The following is a 16,195-nucleotide window of genomic DNA, read 5'->3' on the forward strand; positions in this document are numbered from 1 at the left end:
ATTTTTTATGTATGGTTCACAGAGCTATAGATAATGCCTTGCCTTCATCATTGTCAAAAAATGGTCACAAGCATCAGAAACATCTCTTATCCAAAATCAATTGTGGTAAAGAAATGAAGGAAAACAACAGGGCAAACTTGGCTACTAACAAAGATGCGTTCCAGCTTAAACTGGAAGAAACTCAGAAACTCCTAGAAGATCAGCATCTAAGCAGTTTGCAAGTATGAAACTATAAATATGTTAATAATATTTTAGTATCTAGTAATTCTGTCCCATCTCTGCAGTGATCTACACTAGAGAAAAGTATGCCATTAACCAAGGATAGGATGTGAATGAGTCAACACAAATTCATCACAGATACTACAGAAATAATTGTTTAGATTTTTCTACCTTTTGCTCATTTTTCACTCTGCCCTCTCTATTCTTTTTCCATCTCTCATATTCGGAAAAATATGCTCTATGAATGTTATTTTCTGATTAAACATGAAAGCTATTTAAAACTACAATGTAATATAACTATCATTGTTAGAGACTGGATTATAAAAAGCATCCTGAAAATTATAATACATGTGGACATTAGGTTCTTAATGAAAATATGTCACAATTAACTAGAGATGGCATTTCTGTTCTATCTCTGGTCATCCACTCACTTCGTTTTTTTCCCCCAAAAAGTATGGATTTCAGCTGATTTTCCTGAAATGTTCATGCACTTTATTTTTCATGAGTAATTACACACATTTATGAGATTCTTAGTAGGCTGAGATCAAGATTAAATTCATGACCTTGACCCGATTTATCCAGTAACTAAGTAATAAAGACAAGGCTTTAAAAAAAAAAAAAAGGAAAGCAGAAGGCTTCTTCTGGCTATGATGAAATGCCTTCCTACCATAAATAACTATAATTCTGAATAAGATATATGAAACAGCTGTTTTTAGACATCGGACAACAGGCGATGTAGGATATGATCTTTAAAAAAGGAAAACAAATGAGATAAACCCCATAATCACATAGGCTTTCTACCCGGGTGTATTCTTCGGACAAGCCTGAAAAAAAATCCACACCCCCTGCAAAGGCACATCAACATCAAGTTACACAGCACAGGGAATGTAGTCAACGGCATCATGTGGGGACAGATGCAGCCACACTTGTGGTGAGCCCAGCGTCACTGTGTTGTACACCTGGAACTCACGTAACATTGTGTGTCAACCACACTCAAATTTAAGAAATTATTTTGAAAAATTTGGAAAATTTATCTAGAGGGGGAAAAAAGATCCATAGCAAGTGGGTGAACAAAGATAAGACAGACCACATTAACTTCAGGCCAGAAGACAGTGAAGCATTTTTAAAGTTCTGATATCAGAAAACTCCTGGCCTAGAATTCTATATCCAGCTAGCAATATCCTTCTGGAACGAAGGCAAAATAGACATCTTCAAACAAACAGGAGCTGAACACCACGGCACTCCACCAGCATCTGCACAATAAGAAATGCCCCTGGAGTTTTTCAGGAGGATGAAAACTCAGCTCTGTAGTGATAGCAGATTAGTGGTAGTTAGTGGTGGGTTGGTGTGGACTTCCAGCAGATGGAAAGGTTCTACGGATTGTTTGATACCGTGGGTATGGGTGAATAATTTGTCAAAATCCATCAAACTATACATTTAAAATGGATGCATTTGGTAGATAAGTCTACCTCAATGACGATTTTAAAACTGAAACACAGAGTATAAACTAGTACAGTCTGCATATCAGTAACTTACAAGCAAAAGTTAAATCTGATCATAATGTTTCATTTCTTAGTGATGAGAAAAAATCTGGGGGGAAAGGTATAGTTTGGTGAAATCAGAAGTTGCTAAACTTCTTTCCAGGTGCTTCGGGGTATGAGGCCTTCACAGACCCGTAACAACAAAAATCTTAGAGCCATGAATATTACACATACCATCTAGAAAGACCCTCAAACCCAGATTTCTACATCTCGTTAGATGTCATCTCAAAGAAGCCCTCGAGGGTTTCCTTATGTTTGTCTATTAAAGCAGCTCAGCTGCACAAACAGGCATTGACAGAGTGTGCTCTGTTTTGTTCTCCTGATCAGGCTGAGTGACCATCACTTTCAAAAGACATCAGAGCACTGAGGATGTGATAAGTACGTGGTAAACGCTAGTAATAGCAAACTCTCATAATCGTTTTCAAAAGTTATTGCGTGATAATGTATCAATAAGCATTAACTATACACACTAAAGTAGTTTTATTCTGTAATTGATTTCCTGGGTTTCTTCATTTATTCTTGGGCTAGAAAAATCATATATTTTTGTTTAGTATCAGAATATTTAAATCTTCTAAAATTTGCAAAAAATCTTAAGGGACAGTCATTTCCTTTCTTTTGAGTCCATTTAACTTTTTGACGAGATTTACAATCTGAAATCCTCTTGAATATATTTATTTATATGTGATACAAATTAATGCAGGTATATATGGTATATATGAGAAATTAGAAGTATCTTTAAACACATACCACACTTTGAAGTGATCATGAAATTTTATTAAAGACCGATAAGTTCCATGAAAGTTCATTGAAATAGTGATGAGAACGTCTGAAATTCATAGAAATTATTGCTGTCCTAAGTCTCAAAAAAGGACTCATTAAAATCAGCAATTGTCAATTCTATATCCTCATTAGAATTGCCTGGAGTACTTTAAAATAAAAATACAAATACATGGACCCCATCTGAGCATTAAATCAGCAGGACCCACACGTAGTTATTTCTACAAAGCTCTTCCTGTGATTATAACATGCAGTCAGAGTGTAGAACCCCACAGTGGAGGCCATGAGACTACCTGGTCTCAGAAGATCAACTCTACCAACGGGAAACTCACATTAGGGTCACAGAGCTTTCAGGAGCCTCATTCAAGTCCAGTGAAGCTTTCAAGGAAAAAATATTCTTTGTAAATAACTATTTTTCAGAATTTCACATGGTGTTATAAAACCTTCAAGAAACTCAATACTCCAAATGGAGTAGCAGTAGTAAAATTATTTTCTAAGCAATAACCATGGCTGGAATAATTAGGTACTTACTTTAGGTATAGAAATTAAGGCAAACACAATTTATTGTCAGTCTTTTTTGACTCCCTCTTCTTCACTCTGAGGACTACTCCAGGGATATAGATTATTTAGATGCACTGTTTATAGTCATACTGCTTTATTTTATATGACAAGGACAATAGGACTCAGTAACAGTGGTGTGTCGAATCATTAATTTTGGTGTTTAAAAAGTTCTAAGCTATATAACAATGTCCCTTTTTTTTTTCCTCTTTCAGAAATTTTGTGATGAAGTTAATCAAATAACAAATTCTGAAACCCTCTCGAGTATAGACAGTCTTGAGGCTGGGGAACATGAAGAAATATATTTAACCCTTAACAAGGAGCCTTCCACATCAAACCAGAAGAATTTCATTTCTCTCAAATCAGTAAATCTGCAATCAACTAATCTAAGCTGCTTTGATGAAGACAAACTGTCATTCTCTAAAACTCAGCATATAAATAATTGGCTCATAAATGTAAATGATCCAAATACTCAGACTGTCACACCTTTCTCAGATATTTTAAGTAATCCTAATGTTCTGCCTTCTTGTGAATGTTTTAATGGTAAAGAACAAAATCCACCTGTGGAAAGAGTGACAAATAGTGCTAATAATTCAGTAGCCTTTGTATATAGTCCACCCATATTTATACAAGACGGAAAAAGCAAAGAGGTCTCTGAAACTAGCCCTGTAAGGGCAACTGACTCCTCTTCTGGAACATTCAAAAGGGAGAGACCATTTGTTACTGAGAGCCCAACATTTAAATTCAGCAGAGTCTGGACCACTCCAGATTGTCTAACACAGGAAATGGCTGCGTTCTCAGACCAAGGGAACAATTCCGAATTAACACAAGAAAATAGAACTGCTTCATTTGTACCTATAGCAACACGTATAGTTTTGCCATGTAATACGCAGTCAGCTAGGCCTTTACCAAAGAGCAGTCTACATATAAAAGAAGTCGACCCGGTGCAGTGTTCTGATAAGTTAGGAGAATTGACAAACGTTAAAGGTGAGAAGTTAAAATATTTTCATCGTAATAAGGAAGAGTTGCCTTTGTTTTCAGATGATTTTCAAGTTGCCTATATACCTCACAACTCTGATTCAAATGATAAAAAACACAAAATACCCCAAACATCAACGTCAGCGTCTAACATAATTTCTAACTGTGACTTAGTGGGTCAGCACAAGAAGATGAAATACAACATTCATGAGAGAAATGGTGTGAGGTTTCTGAAAAGTATTTTAAAAAAAGAATCTAAATACGAACACAATTGTTTTAAGGCAGTAGTTATAAACCATAGCTTTAAGTTAGGAAATCAAAAAGCAGCAGCTATCAGAGATAGTATTGAATTAACAAAAGAAAAAGGTACAGAAATTCCAAAGACTATTAAAAAACTGAGGTGGTTTGATGAAACTGGAGATACAGAAAAAAATGCTGCCGACCATCATTCATTGAGGAACAGAATAGAACTATCTCAGCAGCGGTCTCCGCCTTTCCACGTTCAGACTAAAAGTGGTGCTGCCAGCCTTGCAATTAGAGTTCCTGCCCTAAGTGCTGTAGATTCTGCGGATGGAACGAAGCCCAAGGAGGATTCTGTCTCGGACAATGTCGCTGCTTTAGGAGAAGCTGGGACAGACCATGTGCCTCTGAATTGTTTTATGCCTTCAGGGTATAACGTTGCTAAACAAGCCTGGCCACCCTCAGAAAAAGAGGGCAGTCAACCCCCTCTGCAAAGTGGCGGTTCTAAAGCTCAGAAAGCAAATCCACCACAAGGTGGTACAAGAGTAATCCGAAGAACAAGGTCTGCTCAGGTGCAGTCAGCCTTCGTGTGCACACACACAAAAGGCACTGTCCTTCGGCCCCAGTCCGAGAGCAGAGCCAACAGACTTTTACAAGCTCAGGGTAGACTGATCGTGCCTCATCCTCCTAAGTCTCCGTCACATATTAGGAGTAGTAAAAATATACAAGCGTCTCCGTGTCAGCCAGTAACACTTGAAGATTCTCAAAATGTGATTACGAGTCACTATTTTCATTCAAAGCATGTGCTTCCAACAGAACACAGGTTCAATCACTGGAATCAGGAGAGTCATTTTCCACCTGCAGCTGTTTGTTCGGACTCTGTCACTGTGATGCCTTCTCTACCGTATTGTTCTTCTGAGTGCCAAACTTTAGCAAAAATAAATGGTTCAGATGGCACTCGAGTGGTGCCCCAGCAAGGTGGGACTTCACATTGCACCCACAGATGTCCTGTTTACGAAGAAAGCCATCCCTCTGTGACTCTGAGAACTGCTCGAGAAGAATCTGTTCCCTTGTGGAAAAGACAGAATAATATTCCGGGCCAAAATGAAAAGGCTGCTGGTAAGAACATACATTTATTTTTATAAATAAATTGTACAACATTTTAAGTTCCTGTGAAATTTTTCTTATTGAGGTACAGCAGTGTGCACCCTGTAGATACGATATTAAAGAATAAGTTAGCGGTACGGAAACAGTCTGTCCCTGAACATTCTATCCTTGTCTGTCTAGCTGGAGCTTTTAAGAGAACCACCCAGCCCTCACTCAACTAAAATTAGAAACTTGCCAGCCTCCATTTTTTTCTCTGGTTAGTTTAAAAGAGGGAGGACAAAGAGTAGGGTCTGATTTTTACCCCATTATCATTCTGCCATTACATTACCCCAATATCCTAGTCACAATTTCTGTCAAAATAAGCACAGTGGAAAATGTTTTTTAATTATTCTAAATAGGTAAATAAATGTGGTTACAATACCTTATTTTATTTTTCTTTAAACTGTTTGTTAAATTGGATAGTTATAAGCTAATGACAGGTGTGCCTAACCCTTCCACTCCCTTTCCAGAAGACTGGCAGCCCTACTTTTATCCCCTGTGTATGCTGGTTTTCATGTGGAGGAAAGGTGATGGTATTACTTTAAACAGTTTGAAGATTAGCTCCCCGTAGAATGCCAGTTACCCTTAGTAGCTAGCTAACGCCTCCTGAAGCTCTTTTCCTCTGGGGGAATGGTCTAGACGCCCATAAATTTCCTGCCAGTAGGAATCAGTTGCCTATCGAGGAATAGATAGGACTTGGGAAAAAATCGGAAAAGCTATTCTTTTCTTTTCCCAAAGATGTGAGTAAATACTAAGATGATGTAAAGAGGGGGTTAGTTTAAAATTTAATAGTCAAAGTCTTCTTTAATTAGACTGAGATTTTAAGGACAGGGGGCTTTTGTTGTAATTCATCACTGTCTCCCCAGGTCCTGGCACTTAGTAGTCACCCACACTTTTCTTAAATTGAATGGATGTAAGCCATATTAGCAGATGGGAAGCTAAATGCAAAGACTCTAAACTAAAAACTTTTAGTACTTGGCTACAAAAATCTAGATGTGTTTTTTTTTTCACTTTTCATCACATGTCCTCCTTCATCCCCACCAACTGTTTCACCCATCCCCCAACCCACCTCCCTTCTGGTGACCCTCAACGTATTCTTTATAGTTAAGAGTCTGTTTCTTGACAAAAACCTAGATTTTTTAAAAATTATTTTTCTCACTAAAGATTTTATTTCCTTTTAATCTAGGCATTTTACAATGTAACTTTAGTTTTCACACTACTTCCAAAAAAGAAAGCATCATATAGATTGAGTAAAAACCATTGTATGTATATATATACCACATCCCACCAGTTCTCTATAGTTGAAGAGTCTGTTTTTTGGTTTGGTTTGTCACTTTTTTCTTCAGTTGTTCTGTTTCTTAAATTCCACTTACGAGTGAGATCATATGGTATTTGTCTTTCTCTGACTTATTTTGTTTAGCATTAAACTCTCCAGATCCACTCCTATGGTTGCAAATGGCAAGATTTCATTCTTTTTATGGCTGAATAATATTCCAGTGTATGTGTGTGTATCACGTCTTCTTTATCCCTTCATCTATCAGTGGACACGTAAGCTGCTTCCATAATTTATTAGATCGTATGGTAGTACAGATGAATGGCTAAAGAAGATGTGGTATATATACACAATGGAATATTATGCAGCCATCAAAAGGGATGAGATCTTGCCATTTGCAACGACGTGGATGGAACTGGAGGGTGTTATGCTGAGTGAAATAAGTCAATCAGAGAAAGGCATGTATCATAGGACCTCACTGATATGAGGAATTCTTAATCTCAGGAAACAAACTGAGGGTTGCTGGAGTGGTGGGGGTGGGAGGGACGGGCTGGCTGGGTGATAGACATTGGGGAGGGTATGTGCTATGGTGAGCGCTGTGAATTGTGCCAGACTGTTGAATCACAGATCTGTACTTCTGAAACAAATAATGCAAGATATGTTAAGAAAAAAGAAAAAGAAGAAGATCGTATGGTAGTTCTATTTTTAACTTTCTGAGGAACCTCCATACTGTTTTCCAGAGGGGCTGCACCAGCTTGCATTCCCACCAACAGTGTAGGAGGGCTCCCCTTTCTCCGCATCCCCACTAACATCTGTTGTTTCCTGTGTTGTTGATACTAGCCATTCTGACTGGTGTGAGGTGGTATCTCATTGTGGTTTTGATCTGCATTTCCCTGATGATAGTGATGTTGACCATCTGTAGGCCGTCTTTGGAGAAATGTCTCTTCATGTCTTCTGCCCACTTTTTAATTGGATTGTTTGTTTTTTGGGTGTTGAGTTGTATCAGTTCTTTATATATTTTGGATACTAGCCTCTTATTGGAAATGTCATTTGCAGATATCTTCTCCCATTCAGTGGATGTGTTTTAGTTTTATTGATTGTTTCCTTTGCTGAGCAGAAGCTTTTTATTTTGATGTAGTCTCAATAGTTTATGTTTGCTTTTGTTTCCCTCACCTCAGGAGATATATCTAGAAAAATGTTGCTACAGCCAATATCAGAGAAATTAGTGCCTGTGCTCTCTTCTAGGAATTTTATGGTTTCAGTTCTCTCATTTAGGTCCTTAATCCATTTTGAGTTTATTTTTGTGTATGGTGTAAGAAGCTGGTCCACTTTCATTGTTTTGCATGTTGCTGTCAAGTTTTCCCAGAACCATTTGTTGATGAGACTTTTTCCCATTGCATATTCTTGTCTACTTTGTCGAAGATTAATTGACCACATAATTGTGGGTTTACTTCTGGGTTTTCTATTCTGTTCCATTAATCTATGTATCTGTTTTTGTGCCAGTACCATACTGTTTTGGTTGCTATGGCTTTCTAGTATATCTTGAAATCTGGGATTGTGATACCTCCAGCTTTATTTTTCTTTTTCAAGATTGCTTTGGCTATTTGGGGTCTTTTGTGTTTCCCTACACATTTTGCGATTGTTCTGGGTCTGTGAAAAATGCTGTTGACATTTTGATAGCAACTGCATTACATCTGTATGTTGCTTTGGATAGTATGGACATTTTAATAATATTTGTTCTTCCAACCAATGAACATGGAATATCTTTCCATTCATTTGTGTTGTCTTCAATTTATTCCATCAGTGTTTTATAGTTTTCAGAGTACAGGTCTTTCACCTCCTTGATTAAGTTTATTCCTAGGTATTTTATTCTTTTTGTTACAGTTGTCAATGTGATTGTTTTCTTCATCTCTTTCTGCTACTTCATTATTAGTATATAGAAATGCAACACATTTCTGTCTGTTGATTTTGTATCCTGCAACCTTATTGAATTCATTTATCAGTTCTAGTAATTCTCTGGTGGAGTCTTTAGAGTTTTCTATATATAGTATTATGTTACCTGCAAATACTGGAAATTTTACTTCTTCCTTACTGATTTGGATGCCTTCTATTTCTTTTTGTTGTCTAATTGCTGCAGCTAGGACTTCCAGTACTGTGTTGAATAAAAGTGGTGAAAGCAGACACCCTTGTCTTATTCTTGATCTTAGGGGGAAATCTCTGTTTTTCACCATTGAGTATGATGTTAGCTGTGGGTTTTTCATTTATGGCCTTTATTATGTTGAGGTACAATGACTTTAAACCTACTTTGTCAAGGGTTTTTATCTTGAATGGATGTACTTTGTCAAACGTACTTTTTCTGCATCTACTGAAACAATCATATGGATCTTATCCTTTAAATAAAGGATAATGTGGTATATCACAGTGATTGATTTGCAAATATTGGATCACCTTGCATCCTAGGAATAAATCCCACTTGATCTCAGAATGATTTTTTAATGTATTGTTGGATTCAGTTTGCTAATATTTTGTTGACGATTTTTGCATCTATGTTCATCAGAAATATTGGCTTGTAGTCCTCTTTTTTTGTAGTGTCTGCATCTGTTATCTTTTGGTATTAGGGTAATGCTGGCTTCATAGAATGAATTTGGAAGTTTACCTTCCTCTTCTGTTGTTTGGAATAGTTTGAGAAGAATAGGTATTAACTCTCCTTTAAATGTTTGGAAGAATTCACCTGTGAAGCCATCGGGTCCTGGAATTTTGTTTGTTGGGAGTTTTCTGATTATTGATTCAATTTTATTGCTAATAATTGGTCTGTTCAAACTTTCTATTTCTTCCTGCTTCAGTTTTGGTAGTTTATATGTTTCTAGTAATTTACCCATGTTTTCTAGGTTGTCCAATTTATTGACATATAATTTTTCATAATATGTTCTACAACCCTTGGTATTTCTGTGGTGTCAGTTGTTATTTTTCCTCTTTCATTTCTGATTTTGTTTATTTGAGTCTTCTCTCTTTTTCTTTTTTTTATGAATCTGGCTAGAGATTTATCAGTTTTATTGTTTGTTTTTGTTTTTGTTTTTTTCAAAGAACCAACTCCTAGTGTCACTGATCTGTCCTATTGTTTACATATCATTTATTTCTGCTTTAGTCTTTATTATTTCCTTCCTTCTGCTGTTTTGGGGTTTTGTTTATTCTTTTTCTAGTTCCTTTAGGTATAAAGTTAGGTTGTTTATTTGAGATTTTTCTTGCTTCTTGAGGTAGGCCTGTATTGCTATAAACTTCCCTCTTAGAACCATTTTTTAGGCATCCCAAAGATTTTGGACCATTGTGTTTTTATTTGTCTCCATGTAATTTTTGATATCCCCTTTGATTTCTTGGTTCACCCATTCATTTCTTAGTAGCATGTTATTTACTCTCCATGGATTTGTGTTCCTTCCAGATTTTTTCTTGATTGATTTCTAGTTTCATAGGGTTGTGGTCAGAAAAGTTGTATCGTATGACTTCTGTCTTTTTTAATTTGTTGAGACTTGTTTTGTGGCCTAATATGTTATGTATTCTGGAGAATGTTCCACGAGCACTTGAAAAGAATGTGTATCCTGCTGTTTTAGGATGGAATGTTCTGAATGTATCTGTTACATACATTCTGGTCCAGTGTGTCATTCAAAGCCATTGTTTCCTTGTTGATTTTCTGTTTGAATGACATATCCATTGATGTAAGGGGGGTTTAAAGTCCCCTACTATTATTGAATTACAATCAAGTAGTTCCTTTTCGTTTATTATAAACTGTTTTATATATTCAGATGCTCCCATGTTGGATGCATACTTGTTGTATCTTCTTGTTGGATTGAATTCCTTCATGATTACATACTATCCTTCTTTGTCTCTTGTTACAGTCTTTGTTTTAAAGTTTATTTTGTTAAAATAAATAAATAATAAAGTCTAGGTTGTCATACACACACACATACATACATACATACATACATACATACATACATACATACCTTGGCTTTCTTTTCACTTCCATTAATACAGTAAGTGTTTTTCTATCCCTTCACTTTCAATCTGCAGATGTCTTTCTTTAGGTCTGAATGAGTCTCTTGTAGGCAGCATATAGATGGGTCTTATTTTTTTTATCCACTTTGTCACCCTGTATGTTTTGATTGGAGTATTTAGTCCATTTACATTCAAAGTAATTATTGACAGGTATGTAGCTATTGCTATTTTGTTACTTGTTTTATGGTTGTTTTTGTAGTTATTCTCTGTTCCTTTCTTCTCTTGCTCTCTTCCCTCGTGGTTCGCTGGCTTTTTTTAGCGATATACTTGAATTTCTTTCTCTAAAGTTTTTTGCATATCTACTACTGGTTTATGATTTACTGGTAACCATTAGGTTTGTATCTGACAAATTCTGCATATAGCAGTCTATCTTAAGTTGATGGTCACTTAAATTTGAACCCATTTTTTCTTCCTCTGCCCTCTACATTTTAGGTATATGGTATCATACTTTACATCCTTTTAGTTTGTGGATCCTGTGACTGATTTTTATAGATATACTTATTTTTACTGCTTTTGTGGTTCCTGTTTTTCTTACTCCTACAGTGGAAAGGAAATGCCTATAATATTCTGGAGTCCCCTTTAAAATTTCTTGTAGGGCTAATTTGGTGGTGAAGAATTACTTTAACTTTTGTTTGTTTGGGAAACTCTTTATCTCTCCTTTTATTCTGAATGATAGCCTTGCTGGATAGAGTATTCTTGGCTGTTTTTCTTTCAGCACTGTGAATATATCATGCCACTTTCTTCTGTCCTGCCAAGTTTCTGCTGAAAAATCAGCTGATAGCTCTATGGGATTTTTCTTGTACGTAACTGTCTTCTTTTCTCCTGCTGCTTTTAAAATTCTCTATCTCTACTTTTTGCCATATGTGTCTTGGTGTGGACCTCCTTGGGTTGATTTTTTGGGGGTCTCTCTGTGCCTCCTGGATCTGGATTTCTGTTTCCTTCCCTAGATTCAGGAGGTTTTTAGTTATTAATTCTTCAAATAAATTTTCTGCCCCCTTTTCTCTCTCTTCCCCTTACACTTGATGGTGTCACTGAGTTCCCTAAGTCTGTTTTCATTTTTTCTCTCTCTCTCCTGTTCAGCTTGATTGCTCTACATTACTCTGTCCTCCAGATCACTGATTTGTTCTTCTGCTTCCTCTGTTATTTCTTCCATTCAGTGTATTTTTAATTTCATTTTTTGAGTTGATTGGCTCTTTTTTAGATGGTTTATATTGCCACTGTTTCCTTGTTGATTTTCTGTTTGGATGATGTACACAATTGATGTAGGGGGGGTATGGGACGCAGTGGGACTGGGGACATGGTGGGACCGGTGTGTGTGGTTATCTTTCCCTCTCCCTGGGGCAGGAGTCACTTTAGAGGGGTGCTGGCCCCTGTCAGCGCTGCCTGCACACTGACAGCCTGTGGCACATCTTCAGAAGGGCTCCAGCCAAGAGCCTATCGGAGGGGGCAGGACTGCAGGGTAACAGCAGGGTGGGGTAGGCAGTGTCAGCAAGGTTTGCACCCGTCCTCTGCAGAAGGAGGCCTGCAGCTGCCAGGACTGAGGCAGGCCAGGTTGGAGGGGCCAGATCCACAGAAGCACACAGGGCAGGACATGGGCTGTTAGGAAGGTTTGTAGATTGTGCTGTGGAAGGAGACCTGGAGCCAAGGCCTGGCTGGAGAGGGCGGGTCCACAGTGGGGCAGGTTGCTATGTTAGCAAGTTAGGTAGTGGGTGTTGGCCCCTGTGCTGGTTCCTGCAGGTGGCCTTGTGTTTTATGCTGTGGGGCAGGGGAGGGAAATGGTACCTGCCATCTACTTTGTTCCAGGAGGAGTCTCCCAATGATTCCAGCCCGTTAGCATATGCTCTGAAATTAGTAAACAAATCTCTCTCCTGTGTGCCCTAAGTGCTTTTCAAATTGCTACCTATGCTGTATCTCTGTGGGGCTATTCGTAGGCCTGTCTTTTTAAGGGTGGGGACTCAAGTTTCCTCTCACCTTCCCAGCTCTCCAAGCCCACTGATTTTTAAAGTTCCAGGTGGTAAGGCCCACTAATTGTAAGAACTCGCAAAATTTGGCTCCTCTGGTCTTCAAAGCCAAATGTTCTGGTGAGTCATCTTCCCCATGTGGGCTCCCTGGTGGGAGGGTCTGTTTCCCTCCCCCTCTGAGCCCGTGAGTCCCTCTCTCCCAGGGACAGTCTCCCGGGTCCATCTAGTTCCCGAGCACATCTCCACCCTTCCTGCCCTCTTCAGTGTGGCCTGCTCTCTACATTTAGCTGTGGAGAGCCTTCTCTGCCAGGCTCCCGGTTATTTTCTGGGTTATTTACGCTGATGAGGGTGTTACCTAGTTGTATCCAGGGGACAGGCAAGGTAAGCCCAGGGTCCTCTTACTCCACCGTCTTCCCCAGAAGTGTCAGAAACTATGTATTAATTTACCTAAATTTTTAGAACTGAGTAGCCACAGATTTTTCAGTGATATCATTTTTTAAAAGTACATTGATCTATACAATTTGTAGAAGGTGTAGAGTAGCAAAGAAAGTCATTAATAAAATAGAGGATGGAATTAAGATTCAAGTCATCTTTACCAACTGAAATGATAAACCAAAAGTAATAAAGTTCAGTTTAGCAAAGATAACTAACTGCAGAGTCATGTATTTGCATTCAACTTACTTTTTAAAGTTTTTTAATTGTGAAACGTATCTTAGAAAATAAATGTGTGTAAAATATAGGAACAAATGAAGGGCTAATAATAACAGAAGAACTCTGTACCCACTGCCCAGTTCAGAAATAGAAACTCACTGGTATTGCTGAGGCCTCACATGCCCTCCCCAGCCGGGTCCCTCCCTCCCTCGCAGAAGTGACCACCATGTAGGGTGGTGTTCATCCTTCCATGCTTTGGGTATAATTTTACCACATGTAAATTTATCTCAATGTAGTTAATTTTGCCAAGTTCTGTAATTTATATGAATGAAGCCATTTCATCTGTGTTCTTCTATGATTTGCTTTTTTCAATCAATTTTATGTTTTAGATTCTTTGTCATTAATTTAGCTGTACTTCATTCATGCTCATTACTGTATTACATTTCATTATATGAACATACAAAGATTTTTCATTCTTCTGTCATTGGACGTTTGGGCTGCCTCCAATTTCTTGCTTTAAGGCATAATGCTTCTTGTGGATGAGAAATAATATCTACTTACAACAACTTGCATCACCCTGATTACCGATGAATTGAGCGCTGTCATGTGTTTATGAACTGTTTGTGTTTCCTCTTCTGGGAAATATCTGCTCTTGGGTTCTTTTTCCCTTATTGACAGGAGTTGTTTATATATTCTAGGGTCCTGTGTCCTTATATGTGTTGCATTTATTTTCTGCCAGTTTGTGATTTGTAGTTTCATTCTTTGTGATGAATAAATGTTCATTTAAATGTGGTCTTTTCCTTTGCAGCTTGTTTGCATGTGTTTGGTTTGCTAGAGGGTTTTTTTTTTTTTTCAGTTCCAAGAAAAAAGGTATCTGTCTTGACACTGTTCCTTAAAAAAAAAGAGAAAAAAATCCACACAAAGCTAAACCCCCCGAAAGAGAGTTTGCTATGGCTGTTAAAAATTTAATATAATTTTAGGCAATAATAAACAGATCTTTGGAACTACTGCTGTAGTCTACCTCATTTCCTATATTGTCTATATATTTCAATGGCTATTTAAACAAACTGGGGTGACACAGAGCTCTGGAACCAGGGGTTGGGTCCGAAGACCAATAAAGGAGCATAAGCCTAAGAGACATGATAGCTGTGTACAAATCTTTGAAGGTTTACTATGTGAAAGAAAGAGAAAACAGAACTAAATGAGGGGTAAAAAATGCAAGGATGTTTTCCGCTCAGTGTAAGGAAGGGTTTGAGCTAAAACCACCAACAGTGCAAGAGGTAGCGGCTCCCCATGGCTAAGCCATTCGAGCAGAGGTTGAATGTCTATGGGTGAGGAAGGTAGATCTCTGAGTGAAAGATTGACCTGTTAACTTCCAAGGGCTCTTCCAAAACTATCATTCTCTGAACATCTTCAGAATTTGTTCTGATGTTTATAATTAAGAATACTATACATTTTAAATATGTAATAATTAATAATTAGTAGCTTTATTTTGAGTTTTGATAGAAAAGCTATCATGTGTAGAATTTTCATATGAGAAATTTGGCCAAAGATGCCAGTGCAAACTATATATATATATATATATATATGTATATATGTATATATGTACATATATACATATATATATAGCAAATATACCAAGGTTCTGAGCTATTATATTAATTATTAGATAGTATTTAACTGTATGTATGTGAATGGAACAACACACAGTTTTAAGCATATACTATATCTGTTCCTGGGATCCGTAATTTACAGGCCACAAGACTGAACGTCTACACAAAAAACAATAAAGCTCAAAAATAAATAATTATGCTATAAATCAAGAAAGTACAAAAGTGTTGCGAGATCTTGACTGCAAAAGATTTACAAACAGGCCGAAGGAAGGGAAAAATTCTTGACACAGCAGTCATGTGGCCAGAAAATTTTCACTTAAGGTATTTTTAAAGCTCTTCAAAATGGAAAGATAGGGACTTCCCAAGATCTTCTAAGCATAGAAAACAGTATAGAAACTCTTTTGATGCCCAGATGATCTCACTAGAAACTATAACATTTAGCATATGTAGCCTAGCATATTTAGCATTTAGCTTACCCATATGGGTGGGAATAAAAATAATACAGAGCTTTTTAAACTATAGATTTTGTCTCATTAGTGGATTATGAAATTGACTTCATGAGTGGTGATCAGGATTTTTTAAATAAAATATAATTTTAGAATCAGAATATTCTAAGATAGAAACTACCAGAGGGCATCATATATTGTAAAGGTAAATGTGTTTCCCAGAACTGTATATGCATCCTGGATCACAGTGCAAAATATATTTCTTTCTGTGAGACGGTCAAATCAGAGTGAAAGTTACTAGCATAGAGGGTAGGAGCTAGAATTTCAGATTTTAGAGATTAACTGCTTGGAGGCAAATTCCAGCTTTGCCCTTTACTGACTCTGTGACCTTAGGCAAGTTACTTCTCCTTTCCTGTGCCTCATTTCTTTATCTGTAGAAATAGTGATGGTAACAGTGCCCACAGCCCTTAGAACAATGTCTGGGCACTTATAAATGGTGAACTACTATCAGCTAGAATTACAGTATCGTTTCTTACTCTCAAAGCTCAGGTGTTCAGTTACTGGCCAGCTTTCCTGAAGGTTGAAAGCTTTGGGGTCTCTGCTGTTATTTAGATATAGATGGATAGTTTTATATACAGCTATAGTTTTATTTTTTTTTAGTTATAAACATTTAAGGATTTTTTTTTAAGATTTTATTTATTTATTTGAGAGAGAGAGAGCATGAAAGGGGGGAGGGTCAGAG

At 37.3% G+C, this 16,195-nt stretch overlaps 1 protein-coding gene across 4 annotated transcripts in view; it reads left to right on the forward strand.

Annotated features, from left to right (window-relative positions):
- The window catches only part of CEP126 (centrosomal protein 126), a 92,067-nt gene that overhangs the window by 57,384 nt on the left and 18,488 nt on the right, over positions 1 to 16,195 (forward strand). For all 4 annotated transcript variants that reach the window (XR_012381454.1, XR_012381455.1, XM_025894062.2 and 1 more), the window contains 2 exons: positions 23 to 221; positions 3,311 to 5,432. Coding sequence is in view for 2 of the 4 variants with exons in the window: in XM_025894062.2 (XP_025749847.2) it covers positions 23 to 221; positions 3,311 to 5,432 (2,321 nt within the window). In the remaining 2 variants the exon portion in view is untranslated. The remainder of the gene's footprint in view (positions 1 to 22; positions 222 to 3,310; positions 5,433 to 16,195) is intronic.

Source organism: Callorhinus ursinus, unplaced genomic scaffold, assembly GCF_003265705.2.
Source record: "Callorhinus ursinus isolate GAN/ISIS: 27379988/994484 unplaced genomic scaffold, GSC_fseal_2.0 scaffold19, whole genome shotgun sequence".
Lineage (NCBI taxonomy): Eukaryota > Metazoa > Chordata > Mammalia > Carnivora > Otariidae > Callorhinus > Callorhinus ursinus.